This window comes from Leptosomus discolor, chromosome 5, assembly GCF_034619465.1.
Source record: "Leptosomus discolor isolate bLepDis1 chromosome 5, bLepDis1.hap2, whole genome shotgun sequence".
In the NCBI taxonomy this organism is placed as follows: Eukaryota; Metazoa; Chordata; class Aves; order Leptosomiformes; family Leptosomidae; genus Leptosomus; species Leptosomus discolor.
Window position 1 is genome coordinate 22,647,796 of NC_141395.1, and position 19,293 is coordinate 22,667,088.

General features: G+C 36.9%; 1 protein-coding gene across 1 annotated transcript in view; it reads left to right on the top strand.

Annotated features, from left to right (window-relative positions):
* MYO3B (myosin IIIB) overlaps positions 1–19,293 on the top strand; it is a 218,796-nt gene that overhangs the window by 38,052 nt on the left and 161,451 nt on the right. Inside the window, exons 2-6 of the mRNA XM_086465966.1 lie at positions 273–456; positions 1,954–2,088; positions 5,497–5,601; positions 5,864–5,963; positions 9,630–9,706. Of these exons, the coding sequence (XP_086322092.1) occupies positions 273–456; positions 1,954–2,088; positions 5,497–5,601; positions 5,864–5,963; positions 9,630–9,706 (601 nt within the window). The remainder of the gene's footprint in view (positions 1–272; positions 457–1,953; positions 2,089–5,496; positions 5,602–5,863; positions 5,964–9,629; positions 9,707–19,293) is intronic.

The following is a 19,293-nucleotide window of genomic DNA, read 5'->3' on the forward strand; positions in this document are numbered from 1 at the left end:
TCAGAACTTGTTAAAATGTGTTCAGAATTATGCCGTCTGTGGGGCAAAGTTTGAAGCGAATAATACATACAGCAAAGTAAAGAGAAGTGGTCCTCGGAGTTTTCTTTCATTCCTTCATTTAGTGATCTTATCTTTCTGTCTGGTTTTCATTTGTGATTCTATCTGTATTTCTTCTCAAATTAGGACAATATTTGATTTCTTTATCATAAATGCCTTCTTCAGTAGAGAGTTACGTAGGGCTTCCCACTGTATGTGTCTGCTTTGTTTTCCAGGAAGCCATTGTATGGACTGTTTCAATATAATTCCAGTATGATTGGACTAGAATCATTAGCCGATCCCTCAGATACCTGGGAAATTATAGAGACTATTGGGAAAGGCACTTATGGTAAAGTCTATAAGGTTGCCAATAAGAAAGATGGGAGTCTGGCAGCAGTAAAGATTCTGGATCCTATCAGTGTAAGTAAAAAATATTAAACTGTAACTTTGTTGTTAATTTAAAAGAATTCTCAAACAGAGTTGAAATGTAAATAAATGTGTAAGGTATTGAAATTGTGTGGAAGGAAACAATTTTGCAGAATGCATTGATAGAAGGAGTTTGGTACCAGCACCTGAAAGCTGCAACTTACAATTACATCATCTTGTATGTTATTTGAAGACAGCATTTGCCTAGTTTCTTTTTTAGGTCTATGTAATTTCTTCTGCTATAAATTTAGATAACTGTGCTTGGAACATGCAAATGATAAGAAAGCTCAGAGGCGTTCCTCTTAGGGGCCTACTACAGCAGGGAAAATACAAGATACTGTTAAACTTAATGTTCTTATTTTATTCTGCCTACTCCCTAAAAGAATTACTTTTCCTATCCCAGAAGTCCTGTGAACATTAGGATATTTTATAGTTATCTTTTATGATAGTTATCTTTTATACGTGGATAATACTGCAAGGCAATAGTTAAAATAAAAACAGGAGGAGAGCACAGCCCAAATTCTCAGAGGTAGTTCTGTGCCAGCTTCAGTTTTAGTGGGTGTTAAATGCCTAGCTTCCCTTGAGAACCAAGGGCCTAGTTTTCAATGGAAGATTTAATTGGCAGCTGCTGAGATTGGATCAAGCTGGAGTTTGATCAAGACAGCTGGGCTAAAATATTTACTAAAAAAAGTTATGTTTCTGTCATCTACTGCTACTCACGTTCATCTTGTTTTTCTCTTGTGTAAACCTGAAGAGGTAATAAATAAGATGATGTACTTTTTAGCAAAATACAAAAAAGGGAAAATGCGTGTAAGAGCTTAGATTTTCTAATAGTCACAGTCTGTGCAGAAACAAGAAAAGATTCAGTACTGTTCTGAGTTGTGGCCTGTGCGCTGATAGTAAACGGTAATTTGTGTTTGTCACAGTGGTCTTTCATTAACAAATATTTAGTAACATTTGCTTATTTCATGGGTTTTGTGTCTCTCTATTTGTTTCTGGTGTATGTCTTTTCCTCATAAGAATATCTGGTTTTATGGATGTCCCCTTTGAGGTTTTATGAAACAGTTCTCTGGTCCTGGACCATAGGAAAAAGAATCAATCTAAGGTTAATGTATTTACATTTAGCTTGCACATTAAAAATATGCATGTTTAAAAACAGGTTAGAAAATTATACATGTGTAAATTTCTTAGACAACGGAGCAAAGTTAAGTATAATTTTTACTTTTCTGGTTAAGTATATTATGCACTGAAAGAATCCTTGAAGAACAGCTGCTTGCTTTACATTTCTGTATGTAAAAAAAGCAAAAGCAGCATGATTTGGTGCGGATTAAATTGACAGTATTGTTGAGTACTTTCATCTGCATTAAAGTAAAACCATTTAAAAGTACAAACTAATTAAAAAAAAATTGTTCTCTTTATCTATGAGTTTGTTCTTGCTTTGTACAGACTTACTGAATTTATATGTTCTGTATGTTTGTGTTTTTTATTTAGGATGTAGATGAAGAAATTGAAGCAGAATATAATATTTTACAGTTTCTTCCCAGTCATCCTAATGTTGTTAGATTTTATGGGATGTTTTACAAAGCAGATCAATATGTGGGAGGACAGCTCTGGCTAGTACTTGAGGTAAAAACATTTTGATAACATTACATGTCAACTAGAAATTGTTTGGTTTCTATTTTTTATTGCTAGAAGAGTCACAGGCTTTCATGATTCTCTGACTGGGGCCGTTAATCAAAGGACTGCTGATAGATGATGTGTGGTAGCCTAGTTGAAAATAACATCCAAACTTCAAGTCTGTTTAATAGGGAATGTCCTTGCATTTAATTTCTGTTCGAGTTGCTACGTTCTGCCTCCAAAACAAGTGAATCCTTTTGATAAGAATGGTTTGCCTAAAACCAGCTGCTTTTTCATGTTGGAGGGAACGTTGGATAAGACATTTCTCTAAACTTTTGGAGAGCTCATGCACTTGAGGGTGATGCAAAAGACGATGAAGTAGTAACATGGAAGACAGTTAAAAAATGCGCTGCCTATTGTGAAAGCGAACAGAGAAAATGTAATGGGAAAGTCAGTTTTATGGTAATTTAAGACTAGAGGCTGGTTGTTTGTGAAAAACCTAGCAACAGAAATGCCTGCTATTAACTTCTTGTTCAGTGGCAATCAGTATTCTTGCAATGAAAAATGTATTTTGGTGGTCTTGTTGCCAGTTAAGTGACTGCCAAAGATTGTTGCAAGATGAGGATTTCTTCTAGATGTTTTTTAGGCTTAATTGATACAGAGCTTTGCACAGACTGATGATCAGTGACAGACCATTCAAACATATCTCTCTGTTATAACTAGATGGGTGGAAGTTAGCATTCGCTTTTTAATTACTGATCATTTTAGATGTTCCACTCGCTGTTCTTGAATGGTGACTGGAATCAGAATAGGGAATCTTTATTTCTGCTTTAAGTTGTGGAATCGCAACATCTACCTTCTATGTACTGCAGAATTATTTAGCTTGAATGAAAACTTCTGGATGTGTTTCATCTTAAATTTCAGTAACTATTAAAAAAGTAGCTTTAGTTTTTTTGTTTTGGTGATGTTTTTACTGTATGCCTGCTGGCTTTGTATTGAGTTTGGGCTTGGTTTCCCATGTGTTTTCTTTTCTAATACAACTGTAGCGTATTTGACAGATGCATCACATGTGTGGTATTCCATCTAACAAAATTTTGTAAAGCAAAATTGTGACACGTTCTGTGTAACACATTGTATGTAAAATTTGAGAGAGCTAGGAGTTTGTACAGACCTTGTCAATTAAGTATATTCATTTCAGGTGTTTTTTGGTGCACATTATCCAAAGTTTTACAAGTAATTTGACGTTTTAAAAAAGTGTTTTCCTTATATGGATAAATTTACCAAACAGGGCAAACTATTTCTTGCCTTGGAATTCACATGCAAATTTATGGATTCATGGCAGCTACTTTTTATATGATAAATTAATGACACTTTGTCAGTAAAAGGGAATATACAAAGTACTCAGACTTTGATCCCTGAGTTTTTGATGCAATGTGTTAATTGGATGTGTATCTTACAAAATTTGTAATAAAAAGGTGAATTTTTTTTTCCCTTTAGGCACAGTTTTGCCATGTTTACTCACTACAAGCAGGACCTTACTTTGATAAATGCCTAGGATGAGGAAGGGTAGCAAAAGTGGACACCTTAAATAGTTTTATGATTATGCTGTTCTTGGATACCTGTAGCACGGACAACTACAAAGCAAGCTTCCCTACTTTTCCATCTAAATGTGCATCAGTCCACTTTTTAAAGTATTGCCATTAGGTATAAAGTGGTAATGAAGTTGACAAGTTCATTGTGTCCCAGATTTTTGCTGACTGTCAGCATCACTGACAGCTGTAGTAGTCTTTGTGGGATATAATCGTTTTCAGAGTCAGTCATTCATTTAACATACGCTACAAAACAGTTGTCAGTCTGTATCATTTTCCAGTCACAACCAGCTTGGCTTTTTTTTGAATTGAAGGCATACTTTTCTATATTTTATTTGCAGGCTAGAGATAAGTTTAGTACAGCCTGTCTCAGAATACCATTTAGTGCAATGAAAACAATAAACAAAAATCTTTGACTTAATGGCTTGTCAGCAAATGGTTAAGCATGAAAAGAAAAACACACACTTTCTCTCACAAGATGGTGTTCTCCTGTAAATACATTTGATGATTGATATTGAGCTGAATGCTCCTACCAAATTGATTTAAAAAAAAAAAAAATCCCTACTAATGAATTAAAAAGTTAAGTCAAATCCCTGCAGAACTCATCGATGTTGTCAGTGATGAAATTTTGCTTCAGGAACTTATTTACATAAAGGTTGTCTTGTTTATCATCCGATCTGATAGTTTTCATGAACTAAAAGTTTTAGTCTAGTGAAATTTTTTGATGCAAATGGAAGTTAGTAATAAATGAAGGAAAATGTCGACATATGACAAAAATTTGTGATTGAACTGATCCACAGTTCGTAAAAGCTATTTGCAAGATGCGAAACTTGAGAGTTTGTAGAACTTCTGCTTTCATACCGTTCTCGTGATTTTCACTGTAGTAGTTTAAACTTAATAGTGGTAGTGTAAAATGAACTTGTGTTGAAATGCATGTGATTTCTGTATGGCAGAAACATTGGTGAGGGTGCTGGCTACAAAAACAGGTCTGGAGCAGAAGATTCAATGAAAGAAAGGCAATCAATTCTCCCGTTGTTTTGTTGTTGTTGAAAAATTGTGAATATTAAAGTAAGAAAAGAACAGAGAAAAAGGAGAAAGGAAAGAGGCAAATAGCTGCTTAGAAGGGCATGGACAGTAAACTAATGGCGTGGGTGAAAACATATTTACAAAGATTCTAATTTTACTTTTTCTCCTCCTCTTTTGATGTATGGCAACCCATTAGTGGGAAATGCTTGCAAGAAGCTACTTTTCTGGATCAGAATGTTTCATCTTAGTTGTTGGCAGCACATGCCATCAAATCTGAGTATAGAGATATGGCTTCTGTCTATATTGCCTGCCAGCAGGAGCATTGATGGAGTGAAAGTTTAAAATGACTGTAATTTGTTGCCTCCCAGTTATCAAGAGCATCAGTCTTTTCTGTCTGGCCTTTTCTTTGCACAAAATCAGTTTTTCCAAAAGACAGTGCACGTATTATCATGAAAATACTCAAACAATGTAAATTGGACTTATCCTCTTTTTAACAACAAAAATACATTCCTGTTCATAGTATTTTGGTATTTAGTTACACTTTATAAATTACACTTTATAGTCTTTGGTTTTCATTTCCCTCCCCCTATCCAAGCTACTGTGATTTGTTATTAACTTTGCTAATGAAATGTGTTCTAAGGTGGGGTGACAACATAAATAATTGCAAGGTAAAAACCTAGTTGTTCCCAGCTTGTGTTGTAGTGCAGTTCTGCATGGTAGGTGTTTACAGCCTAAACAAGTAAATTGAGTAACTGAGGACTTGTCTTGCCTTTTCTCCCCCTTGCAACTCCCCCCTTCACAGCTGTGCAATGGAGGTTCTGTCACAGAGCTTGTCAAAGGCCTGCTGAAGTGTGGCCAACGGTTGGATGAAGCTATAATCTCATACATCTTATATGGTGCTCTCTTGGTAAGGATGTTCGTTGGGCCTGTAATGACAGCAGAGGGTGCAATTTACTCATCTCATACATCCATTTTCTGTTTATAAAGTATGGTAATGTTGACAATGTTATATGGGCTATTATAACAGCAGGGGTTGTCTCAAGCATGTAATCTGGTGGACAGATGTTTCTATAGAGTATGTGCAGATTGTCTTCATTACAATCCCTAATAGTAGGGTAATTGTTATTAAATAAGGGAGTAAACTTATTTTTGTTACTGCTGGTATATAGGGCCTTCAGCATTTACACAATAACCGGATCATTCACCGTGATGTGAAAGGGAACAACATTCTTCTGACAACAGAAGGTGGAGTCAAGCTCGTTGACTTTGGTAATGACCACTTCCCATTTGTTTTCCTGATACATGCAGTTTAGCCAAAGGCATCTGTTTTCTTTCCCCTGGGAAGGCAGAATATCATAGTGAGAGACTTTTTTAGAATTATTTTAAGAAGGAAAAATTGAGAAGGAACCCGATACAGCAAGACTAAAAATTCTAGCCAAAAATCAGTAATAGACTTTTAACTTAAAAGCTTAAACATAGTAATTTAATAATTAAAAATAGTTCTGAAGGTACCATTTTATTTACAAAGCTCTTTTGCATTTCACAAGGAATGTCAGTTTCAGGGCAGTTGTCCTCCTAATTTAAATTTAGATATTCTCTCTTTTGCATATGAAAAGGAAACATTCTTCTCTCTGAAATGGCTTTTCCTAGCCTTAAGCATATTTTTTCCCTCTGAGCAGAAGGTAAAATGGTCCCTTGGGTTCAAGACCCAACATCCATTTAATTTGTGATTATTGCTGTTAGATTTCAGCATTGTCAGTCTGGAAACATCATAAGAAATGGGGTCGGGGGGGGGGGGTCGGGGAGAGAGACTTGGCAATAGAATTTAATAGAGTTCAGCAATTTTTTTTCCCTTTAAACATGCACTTAGAAAAATAAGGAAATGCAGTAGTCCCTCAGATATGTGTGCAATGGAATGGACAATTTTGTTAAAGGTAGCAGAAACAGATTATTAGCAATATGATTTATTAATGAAACCATATAATGTATAAGGTAATTGCCATTGAGAATAGTTTTGTGTGAATAACAGATGTTTGTTTGGCAGTGCAGGAAGGTAAAGGAAAACATTTGTGAAATAAGAGTAGTGTAAAATGGTGTGCCAAAAAATTCTGCTAGTAGTAGTATTTTTTTAAAAAAAACCCTGAAAAATATTAAATTTATGCAGTGGAAAGAAAATTTAATACTGATGTTGTCGTGATATTATAAATTTAACATAAAAATCTATTGAAGATGCTAAAGTAAGTTGGGAAATAGGAGACTCTTCAGTATCTTCTAGGGACAGAAATTAATTATGTTGAATGGTAAAGGCAAAAATTAAAATAGTGCTAGGAGAAACATAGGGCCTGAAGAAAATGGAGTGAGTCCCTGATGTAGTACAAAGGAGGAAGATCCCTTCTCATTTGGGGGAATTTTGACAGTATGATCTTCATTTGTAACTACTCCATTCTGGGAAAAGTTGGCTGTTCTTCCCAAAGCAAAATGTTTTTATCAGATGTATCAAAGGCCTTAGCTGCAGCACCAGCTCACCTTGGAGCTCTGGCTTCCGAAGGCAGATCAGTGTGCTGCAACTGCAAGTGGCACATTCAGGAAACCTGAAAATCCCAACCTTTCTGGTGTTCCATGGATCTCTCTGCTTCCACATTTAGGTTTTATGGGGTTTTTTCTACTTTTTGAGTTACAATAGTAACACTAGAAAATCACAACAAATATGACTGCCTCAGGAAAAGACACTAAGTTAAATCTGGAGTGTTTCCTAACACTTAATGATTAGGGAATGCCAAGAAATGCCCCCATATCTATGGGCTTCCTGATTAAAGAAGCATCAGGCACCAAGCTTTTGTTAAGTTGTTATTTTTCCCCTCTAGCCTACTCCCGTAGTCATAGAAGGGACTCTGGGAATGAATTAGGACTGAGTCACAGGTGATATTGTTTGTAGAACTGTGTGTCTCATTTGTTGCAGAAAGTGGAAAGTATATAGTGAAAAATAAAAGGCGTTCAGGAAGAGAAGGGACTTGCAGTTCAGACAGTTGAATGGCATCAAATTGGAGACTATTCTTGCTTCTGACAGTGTTTCTTCTGACAGTGTTTCTCTGTAATGTTGGCAGGTCACTTGTGTCAAACTTTTTAGAAGTAGCCATTCTGTTCCTCATTGTTCCAATAACGAGTTTGAAATATCTCGTCCTCCTTTGCAGAAGACCTAAGAGTTCTTGAACTGCATCTGAGTCCTATTACAGCTCTGCTTGAGGCATGTGGAATGCCTGAAAACTGAAAGATCTCAGATTAAGTACCCAAAACCAGTGGAAGCTTCGGATATTTTTGGTTAATCCCTGGAACTGATAATCCTCTCCCATTTTGCAGGAATGTTAAGGAGATTTATTGTTTGATGAGGAGGGAAGGAAACATGTCAAAAGGAAAAGAAAATAATAATTTTAAATTTAGTATAGGATTGGATATACTAGATAAGTAACTAGAACTCAAAATTGTCAGGGATAAAAAAATATTAAATGACTACCTATTCAATGAATGCTATGCGTTCTGTCCACAGAATGGACAGAATCTTGAAGAAACAAAAGGTTATTTGATATTCAAGGCTGTACATATGGATATTATTTCACAGAGAGGGTTACACAGGTATCCTTAACTGAGGCGCCTTTTGGTTTTTGCCTTTGTTACATGACTTTACAACTTGCTTTTTCAATGTAACACACATTGCTTCCCTCAACTGCTCTCGACAGCATGATACATTTGAATAAATGTTGGTCACAGTGTAAGTTGACCCAAAACGTCTGCAGCTTATCGTTCATTTATGCTCATGCTCGCTCACTCTCTCCTGCTGTCTCCCTCTCTCAGCTCTTTGGTATTCTGCACTGTTTTGAAGTGTCCATAGATAGCAGCTACAAATTAAGCTAGCTGAAGAGAGATCAGAGTTAAATGCACAGAGGCTTGCTGTAGGTCCTAGCCAGTAACTGTTTCACAGTGGTACTCAGGAAATCACTGAAGACTTGCAATCACACTGAAAAATGAAAAATAAATACAGAATTGAATCTTGAAGCCAGCAATCAAATTATTTAACTTATGAATTATGAGTCCCAATTTCTTATTTATTGGCATCAGGCAATGTGTATTATATGTATGTCTGACAGTTTTTGTCTCTGGGTAATGCCATAGGAGCAGACCACCGTGTTTTTTGTTTTTAAACAATGTTAAGGTGAAGTATTTTATTTAGTCGATATTACTGGAATGCTCCTGAACTCTACGATTCAATTATATATTGGCCAGAGCACAGAAGAAGATTTGTTGTGAAAGTTCATTCTGATTTGTTAACGTCTTTTGATTTCACTCTAGTTCTTTCTTCCTTTTTTCAGCTGTGCTTCAGTAGTCCAGCCCCAGTCAGCAAAGCACTGAAGCACAGGCTTTGTTTTAAGCTTGTGCTTAACTCCCTAAGTACAAGCTGCAGTGTGAGCTTGAGCTCCCGTGCTTTTCTCCATGTGGAAAGATTTAAGCAAGCGCATAAATGTTCTGTTGAACAGGAGCCTCTGCAAATACTCCAGTGAGCAAATTTCCTGCCAGTGGTGTTCAGGGAGTAAATTTCTGAAACAGAGGTTTTAAAGTTAAGTTGTAATTTGAATAGTTCCAGTTTATACTCATGAAAACAGCAGAAAGAAGTCTGTGGTATTTAGCTGCCCATTGAATTTTTGAATTTAAGTGAAAGTGCTTCAAACTGAGAGTTATTCATGAAAAATCTCTCAGCGATTCTGAACAAAAACAGCAAGCTGAAGCTAATCAAAGAATTCTGTACAAATGCTTCACCTACTTTGGCCAGATGTTTTGCAGCTCTACTCCCATGTTTGGGGGTTGTTTTCGAGATACTTGAAGTAAACTGAGTGAAATGACAATGAATTTGAAGCCAATTTTTTTGGGTCTGTTTTATTGCAGGTGTTTCAGCCCAGCTCACCAGCACACGGCTGCGTAGAAACACCTCAGTAGGAACACCCTTTTGGATGGCACCTGAGGTAGGCAAATGTTCCCATCTGGGTTGTCTCCATCCATTGCAATTCACGCTTTGTTGCCGATTCCAGGTAGTAAGAGAAAAGAGTATCTCTTCTTCTCTCCCCTATGGCTCTGTTTCTACTTTGTACTAGGCCCCTGTTCAGTAAAATGAGTGTACTACTAGAATATACAAAATGGATTTTTAATAATCTTCATTATTTTATTTCTGTAATGTTTCCATAAAAGTACAGATAATCTGCAAATAACTGAGGGGCTTTCCCCTCAAATACTGTTTGTTTTGGTGTGCTTGTCTGTGCCTCTGAAGACTGGGAGGAGAAGAAGGAATTCCCACATTCCTGTCTTGCTATAGGACTCTGCAAATCTGTGACTTTGCTATGTGTTCTTTAACCTTAATCATTGACTGGGGGTCTTACACACTTAGACACATGGACTAGCATAGATTAAAAATGGAGAAAAATAATCTACAGGCGGCCTGTAGCCCAGTATCTTGGACCATATTTTTGCATGCTACTCCCCAGACATAACCCATTTCTTTCTATTTCACAAAGTTCTAGAAAGTTTTAACACACTGTTGAACAAAAGTCCCTTGTGTACTTTCCCTCAATTTGGGGTGGAAGATGTTAATCTTAGCACTCTCTGCTTTGAGAAACAAAAAATACTTTTGCAAGGTATAGATTATGAAATTAAAAAATAGGGAATGAAAAGGGAGTGGTCTGTTTATTTGTAAGTTGTTAATAACAACTGTTCGTAACAGTAGTGGCCTCATTTCTGTTGAAGGCCATTAGACTTATTTGAATTTTTTGGAGTTTGGGATGGAATTTGCATCTGTAACAAATGCACACAGGTCTATTTCTGTATGTCAAATGGTTGAAAGTATCGTGCAAACATTTGTTTTAAAACATTTTATACTTTTTATACATCTGTTTCTGTTGCTAAGGAAGACTGATTATAGCTGAGCAGAGAACAAAAGCTGCTGTAACGGATCCAAAATTGATCTTGCACAGTCTCACAAAGAATGGTTGATATTTTACCATCTCCATAACAACCAGTTTGCGTCACAAAGGAGACACAAGATACCTTAGAAACCACTATGCAAGCATTATTTATGGAATCACCTTGGTTGGTGATGTTCTCAAACCTCTATAAAATACTCCTCTGGACAACAACGGACATATTACGAAATATTTTATTGAACTCAGACTATTAGAAGTTATTTTTACAGTACTGTTTTGCTTGAATAATTGCCATCAAAGGCAGTAATCATAGCAAATTTATTTTCCCATCCTGCTTGAAAATACTCATTCTTGAAGTAAAAGGCCAAAGAAATAATCAGAGATTTTTATCTCAAAAATTTTGACCTGAAAATACAAAACACATGTAACCAATGTACGGTATGTGCATAGCACATCAAAACAGGAACAGAAGTAGCTTTGAATGCTTCCTGTTTTGAAAAGATTTGTCAAAATAACCAACCCAGTACCATAAGCATAGTAATCCATCACATTTGCCTGCCTGCGTGAGCCACACCGATCAGGCTTCATAGATGTACCAATCTGCAAAACAGCTGTAAGGTGCTCAGATATCCATTATGCTGTTGTTGAAATGGCTTTTAAATGACAATTTGTGTAACACTCATGCTAGAGTCACTACAGTTGCTTTCTTTGTGTTCACATGAATGACACATTTCAACTGATCTGCAATGTGCAATTTACCTTACTTCTGGGAAGATCTTTGTGGTGTTTTTGAAATGTGCAGCCAAATTTTTACATGAAGGATCAAAGATTAGGACTGCAATAAACTGAAAAACTCTGCTTGGGTAACAGCTTATTAGGAACAGTGTTTTCTAGATGAGACTGTGGTGAGATCAGTGAAAACTAGAAAATCACTTGACAGTTGCAAAAATCTTGCTGCCTAAAGGTTTTGGCGTAGGATAGACTCTGTGTCAAACCCCAAAATACCATAAAATAACTGGACAGGAAGGAAATGTTACTAATCAGAGAAATAGAAACCATGAAGACTAGGATTTTTTTTTTTTTTCAATTGGACTTTTACTATCTGTGTATGAAACATAGGAGCCTCAGTCAATGCATAAGGCAATCATGGGACCTCGTCTTATCTAAGGTTGAGAAAGATGGATTTAATCGGAAGGGGGAGTGGAGAGGGGAGATGAAAAGGCTTACCTTGGAGGAAGAGACTACAGGAGTGTTTCAGAGAAATGAACCTTGTGAAGTGAAGCTTCAATATTTTTCAGGGTAAACCCCAGAAAATAAAACCTGGAGAAGAATGGTGCAAGATTATTCAAGCTGACAGATAAGAATGACTGGATATAAGCAGGAAACAAATATGCTGGAAACTAGAATCGCTACATCAGCTTGGATCAGGAATAATCTATATAATGAGGAAAACCATTGTACTTTAAGATGACATTTGCAAAATGTATTGAAGGGATTGTTTGGCATGGTACTTGCAACAGCAAAAGTTTGTAGGAAAATCACAGTGATTGAGGGTGGCATAAGGTGTTCTGTTCAGCTCAGTGTTCTTACTGGCAGCACGAAAAGCAGCAGCTTAACACTTTTGAGTCACTTGAACATCTTAGAGGGCTCTTTTTTTTTTTTTTTTTTTTTTCTGATAACTGTGAGGCTTGTTTAGCAGCAACAGGACAAATCAAAAAGATTTGTCCTTGAGCATTTATTTTGAGCAGAGCATGTGATGAACAAAATTTTTGCTGAAAAATGAAAATAGAGGAAAAAACTAGGCTGTGTGGAAGCAACAGAGGAACTTGGCAAGGATGAGTCAGTTTGAGAGGAGCTTTAAAGTAGACTCACTGAAAATCAATCATTGCTGTTTAACCTAGTTGGTGTCATCACACTCCTACAAATACAGACATGCAGAAACTGAAACACTGAATACAGGCATGCCAAGAGAAGATAAATAAGGCAGGATAGTTTAAGTATGGTGGATGTTTAAAGCTGCCTGTTGCCAAACACTTAAGTCACCTAAAATCTGCTTCTGTTATGCTGAAATAAATTGTGATGAATGATAGCAGGAGGTATCAGATTTGAAACTTTTGAACGGAACTGCCTTTACATCTCTAGTTCTAAACTTTAACATGTTTGTCTTCAACCTCCATGTGGAACTGAACAAAATCTAGTTCAAATAGAATTGCAGTTTTCCTTTTCCCCCAAATATATTATCATGATCTAGCTGAAAACTTGACTCTTGAAACAAGCTCAGTTAGAATCTGTACATGTTTTCTTTGGCCCAAAACTAGTTTGAAAAACAGAAATGGAAAAACAAAAGGATACTTGAAGTCAGAAAGAACTGGAGAAATGCTGAAGGTAATTTAAAACCACAATCAGTATGCTGTTATGTTTCGCTGATAACTGCTAAAAAATGACAATGGTGCATGCATATTTATGTTTTAAAAGGAACATAATTAAAACCTAGTTGATCCTTTGAAGAATTATGTGTTGAAATGTGATGCATGACAGTAGGAAAGCCTGAGACATTGGTAAAGATATCATACAAGTTCTGTAATAATGAGTTAACCAGAGGTAAACTCTTGGCTCTGTTTTGCTGTTGATTTCAGAGGGATTTCAGGTGTCACAGTATTGTTTAAAGCTGTGTCAACTCTGTATTTTGGGTATTTGTTACCACCCTGCCAAGATGAAGTAATGATCAATAAGACTGCCCCAGAGACCACAGATTGTTTTCCTTCCCCCTGCTGAATCAAGGCATACTTCCTGGGATAAAATTCAGTACATCTGAGCATCAGAATACATAAGTGTTAGAACAATAGGTGACTAGTTAAATTGTCTTTCTTTTTCCAATGTTCCTTTGTATTTTTTTAAACTTCAAATCTGATCTCATGTGTGGGCAATAAGTCTAATCCTGAAACAATTAATAATATTTGCATTGTTTCAGCACAAAGCTGTGTCTCTGCATAATCTAAATAAAGTCAACCAAACTGATAAAAAGAGCACCCCAAAAAGTAATTTGCATTCATGTAGTTGAAAATTATATAAAGGGAGAAGTCTAATTTTTAAAGACTTGCAGCAGCTTTTCCACTGAAGTCCATATTCATTATGGTAAGGGCTGTATTCAGGCCTTAGAATTTGATCAAAAAACCATCTTCCTTTTGATTGATTAGGACTGATTTCTCTTATGTACCTCTCTATGGTTGGAGACATGAAAAAATTTACAAAAAAATCCATTTAATAGCGAATACATTTCATGTGTAGTTAAGTACTGAGTTGGAAAAGCAGCATAGAAAACACAAACCCATCACTAACCTGGGCTTATGTTTTTAATTAAGTCTAAACAAATACAATGATACATTCCCCTGAAATTTTGGAATATATTCTCATTTTGTCACGCTTCAAGCTAGCTTATTTGCAGCCCTTTGCTTACATCATGGTTCTCAAGGTCAGCATCCTGTTAATAGCTCTAGGTCTCTTCACTTTAATCCCTTATTAGCTAAAATTAGCTCTTCCGATATGCACATTTTCACTACACTTATAAATGCCAACTAAGCATGGAAGTTTGTAAATCCTGATTTATAATAAACTGTAGGAATCTATCACTTGGTATAAATAGGATATATATTTCAAGAATATATACACATTTATTTTTCTGCCCAAAAGCCATTTAAAAACAGTTGTACAGTGAAACAGTACGTGTATTTTGTGATAAACAAACAAAAGGAACTAGGTACCTTCTCTAATAAGGAAAATTTTGAAAATATTTCCTTATAACATTTCCATGAAGTTATAATAACTATTCTCTTACAGCTAATGATAAGACAGATTACTGAATTAGCTCTTACTAGTTTTTTTACCTTGTGGATTACAGTAAATGGGATAAGATTGAAAACATAATTTACAAAAAATAACTGATTGTCCTTAGGAAGAAACTTTACCAATGGGAATAGTGAAAACTTCTGCTGCTTTTTCAGAATTCGTGTTTATCTGATACTATGATTAATTAATAGTGAAATACTTCACAAATCCCCCACATTTAGGTAAAAATAATAGATGTGATAAGTAAATGGTAATGATGAAGAATGGTAGCATTCACAACATAGATTTTTGTTACCCTGTGATTTGAACAATTGCTTATTGTTTAACACTGTTATATTGCTAGTATATTAAGCCTAGGGTGTAAAGGAGTTGCCTACTTGACATATATTTTGAATTTACATCCCTGCTTTCAGGAGGTGAAAGTAGTGGGACACCACGGTGTGTTAGAAAATATTTTTAGGGAATACTAGCTGTGCTTTTGAAATGCAGCACTGTGGTGAGTGTGGTAAATAGGTATGGGCATGCCAGAGGGGAGCTACTACACGAGTGGGAAGGTGGCAGGGTAGGGGAGTGTGGGAACCAGTGCTCTAAATAGATAGGGCCAGACTGTGTGGAAGAACTGAGGGACATAGAAATGAAATGACTTGCTTAAGGATTTGCAGCAGGTCAGTGGCAGAAAGTAGGATAAAATTAGGTCTCTAAATGGCTGCATATGACTAAAATGCCTGTGACTCTGAGATGCCACCTTCTGAGAGCTGACTGTCATGATTTAAACAATTTTGTATTTTTGGGAACACAGATCTTTAGGAATTGAATAAAGAAATAAGAAATGGCAGTTTCTGCCCTGTTTTTTTTCCTCCTCGCTTTCTTCATTTACTGTGGCTCTCAAACCCAAGCTTTAACAAGCTGCAGTAGTAAGGAGTTACACTGAAGTTGCTTGAAGTCCAGAAGGAAAGCAGTGGAATTCAGAAAGCTGAGTTGGAATACAGAGGTTTCTTTAAAGGAGGTAGCACACAGGAGAGGTGGAGGGTGCAGCAGGACAGCACCAGCGAGCTGTCCCTGCAGAGTGGGGTCTGGCGGAATGCATTACCTCCTCCTTTGCCTCCAGGAGAGCTGATTTCCTCATGGGCTAGCATGGGCAGGAGGGGGTTGAAAAGGACGTGGCAGCTGGAGGGAACTTCAGGGAACCTTGCCAGTAACCTTGATAACGTGGCCATAATCTTGTGAAGGGTTGTGGAGGGGTTGCAGATGCTTCTGTTTTGTTCTAACTGGAACACTTGTGAGGGGATGTGGAGTGGTTGTGAAACTTTTATGTAGGGTGTTTAAAATTTGAAAACCAAAAAACCCAAAGAGTTGAGAAAATCATTTCAGTACCACACTGCCCTGCACAGAGATCCCTACTTGAAATGCGTTTACTTATGAGGCTGGAGTTGTCTCTGAGTTTTCAGTTTCTTTGTGATATACCATTTACAAATCTATGTGAGGTATGTAGAGTGTGTCCTTACTGCTCAGGAGTAAATCTGTGGGTCAGAAACAAAATGTGTCAATGACGTTAGTATTAGTAGTGTTGAAGCCATGGTAGTCTTGTGTGCTCTAGATTTGTGTGCTGAAAAGCTTATCTGTTTTTCCTCACTGTATCATTTGGTCTAATAAAAGGTAGTATGTTTCCCTGCAAATGTAGCCTGTTGTCAGAGCAGTTTAATGGTCTCCAGAATATTTCACTTGTGTGAGTTGAAAATAAAAATAGATTTCTCACAGCTGTTAAAACACAATTGACTACTTGACATATAATTAATTTTCAATGAATCAATAATAATTGTGACAAATATTCATAAGAATTATTTAAAATATTAATTACTTTTTATTTTGATAGCATTTCTGACAATATAATAATTTTCTGATACACCATGGAAAGATTTGAATGATGATAATAAATAAGGAACTGAAATCCAAATAAGAAAATGAGGCAATATGGAACCAATTTCCATCAAATTTGCTCTTTTTCTAATTATGTGAATGTACTTGAGGGGAGGGAAGGAGTGAAAGAGGAAGCATTGGAGGGCTAGAGATAGGTATCACTTTGGTCTGGATAATTCAGTATCCCCAGTGCTGCTAAATGCTATCAAGAAAGACTCTTCCCCCCCCCCCCCCCCCCCCCCGCCTCAGTGCGTAGGAATTAGAAGAATATTTAATATTATGTTTCCTATGTAGATAAATTAATTTTGGTTACATAGTGTCAGATGGAGCACAGAAGTTCAGTTGGGTTATTTCATTTGACTTGCATAGCTAGCAATTTTGTTCTCCTTGCAGCAAGGGTAACAATTTTGTGTCACATTCATTTTACATACGCAGTGCTTTTCAGCTCGCACACCTCATAAGCTGCTTAGTTAGCTACGTCAGCTGAGTACAGCACCGCCTTTCTTCAGGAGCATCAACCTTTGTAACTCCAGAGTCCTTTCTGCGGTTGGGTCACCAGCGCTAATTGTGTAGCAGTCGTCTCCAGGTAGCACATCTGTACTGCTCTTATCCGTATTGTGTATGCTTGCAGCTATACTTTGTACGTGCGCTGTATACTGAGGGAAAATGAAAGTATGTTCACTTCTAATAATTCTGGGTAAACTTAACAGGGTTTGAAGTATTTTGCTTCAGCTAAACATATGTATAGCTTCCTCTCTGCCCACAAGTCAGTATGACCACTGTACAAATAACAGATAGTTCTCTGTATTATCTGTTTTCTTCTTTTAAATCCACCTGTGATCTGCATATGGACTTGCTGAAGTTCAAAGAAATCTTTGCATTGATTTCAGAACAAGCAGAATTATATCCTTGAATATAAAGCCTTCTTGTCAGGGTATAAATCACCTTGTGTATCTCTGTGAGGTTTTTGCGTTTCTGTAGAACTGATAAAGCACACAGGATGCCTCGTCACTGGCTTCTCTAAATTCCCTTAGTGTCACTGATTTGTTTATGTACTGACTTTGCCAGACCAGTGAATTCCCCCCCACTTCACCCTGTCCCAGTGTGACCCTCAGCACGATTAGTGCTGACAACTACCATCACATTCTCTGTTTCTCTGTGTGGTGTTTAAGTGCTTTCCATCCTACGGCAGTATGGCTGGGCATGAAATCATGATGAAATCGCAACTAATACAAAAGGTGACAGCCTGTCTCCATAGCAACCTGGGCCACTGTGTGCCCTTAACCAGCCCATGCCAAAGTGAAAGACCTGGTGCTTATTCCCATGGTGTTTACTAGCAAATCTCAAGATTAACTACATCACCCGTTGAAGCTTTGGCAAGAACATAGTGTTTGCAGCAAAGCAAACTACTACTTTTTTTTGCTTGTACAAGCAGGGGAGGATTTTGCTGGATATAAAATAGGTACAGATGTGATGTCTTTGCACAAGGTAGAGAAAGGAAGTAGCATTTTCCTCAGTTTCAGATCATTTCTTCTGGGCTGTCTTCTTCATGCCCTACTGGGCAGAGCAGGCGTCAGCAGTGCTGGTAGGCACTCTTAGCTCCAGAACTCCAACCAAAAAAAGGACAGATGTTTCAAAAAAATAAGTATCTCTGAGTTCCCGATAGAAGTAGCAACAGAATAAAAGATAAGTCAATGGCATTTTTCCTTTTTTTATTTGGCTTTTAGAGATTTTCACTCTGCAGGGAGTTGCAATAGCTTTCAAGGCAAAACAGCACTGAGGCATTCCCAAGGACTTAGCTTGTAAACTATGACTGAGAGAAGGCTTTCTTCTTCAGTTTTGAAGGTAGAGTGTTGTCTGCTAGCCAACGTATAAAGCAAACTGCCAATGTACACCTTTCATCAAGGAAAAAGCTGTGCAATTTGATTCTTCCTTTAAAGATTAAAATTAGTGGCATTTGTGTTTCTTTAAGTGGTCCATAAGTTGGTAAGATTCTAATAATAAGTACCACAGAAACTGAAAACTTGTTTCAAACCAAAGTGATCATCAAATTCATATACAAGATGCATACTTGGTGTCAGCAGTTCATTTTGTATGTTTTCTGTGAGGCTGATCGTGCTATAGTCAAGCTAACTGTCTAAAACATACTGTGTTGCATGTTCCACTGGCTGAATTTTTGTAAACAAGGAGAATACAGATTAAGGGGAGTATTTTTCTAGGAGAATCACTGCAGGGTCTGATATTAGAATGGAGGAGTATATGATAGTGTTTAATTCCCCTTGGTTAGAGTGCCAGTATTTTGCCATAGTGTCATTTTACTGCCATGAACCATATTTCCTGGAGGTGTAGCTGTTAGCTATGGAGCAGAAGACATACAAAGATGCATTATGTATTCCTTTCTTTGTTTGGTAGGTGATACATTGTGAAGGTGAGAAAAGCTCGAAGACTTTTTGTTTATTTGTTTGGTTTTTTAGAACAGCAGTTGCACTATACTTTCTTTTCCCCATCCATTATAGTGCAAAGCTCTCTGGTGCTCATTTTAGTGTAGCTTGTTAAGCTTTCTAAGACCAAGTTTTAGGAAGTTTTGCCGTTGGCCTATAGCTAGAAGCAATTGTGATGTGCTTACAGAGAAAAAAGTGGTGGTGTCCTTGAGTGTGGGAGACCAGCTGTGTTTGTGGCACTGCTGATGAAGTCCAGTGACCTTTAGCAGATCCTTCTTTTCCTTCCCTTGAAAAGGAAAATATATTCCTCTGCATCATAAAGTTTGAGAACAAAAAAAAAGTATTTCAAAAAAATTAACATAATGATGAGAACCAGGTAACATCTGAGGTAGTCACTTCCACGAGATGGGCTCTAGCAGCTTTTTAACCAAG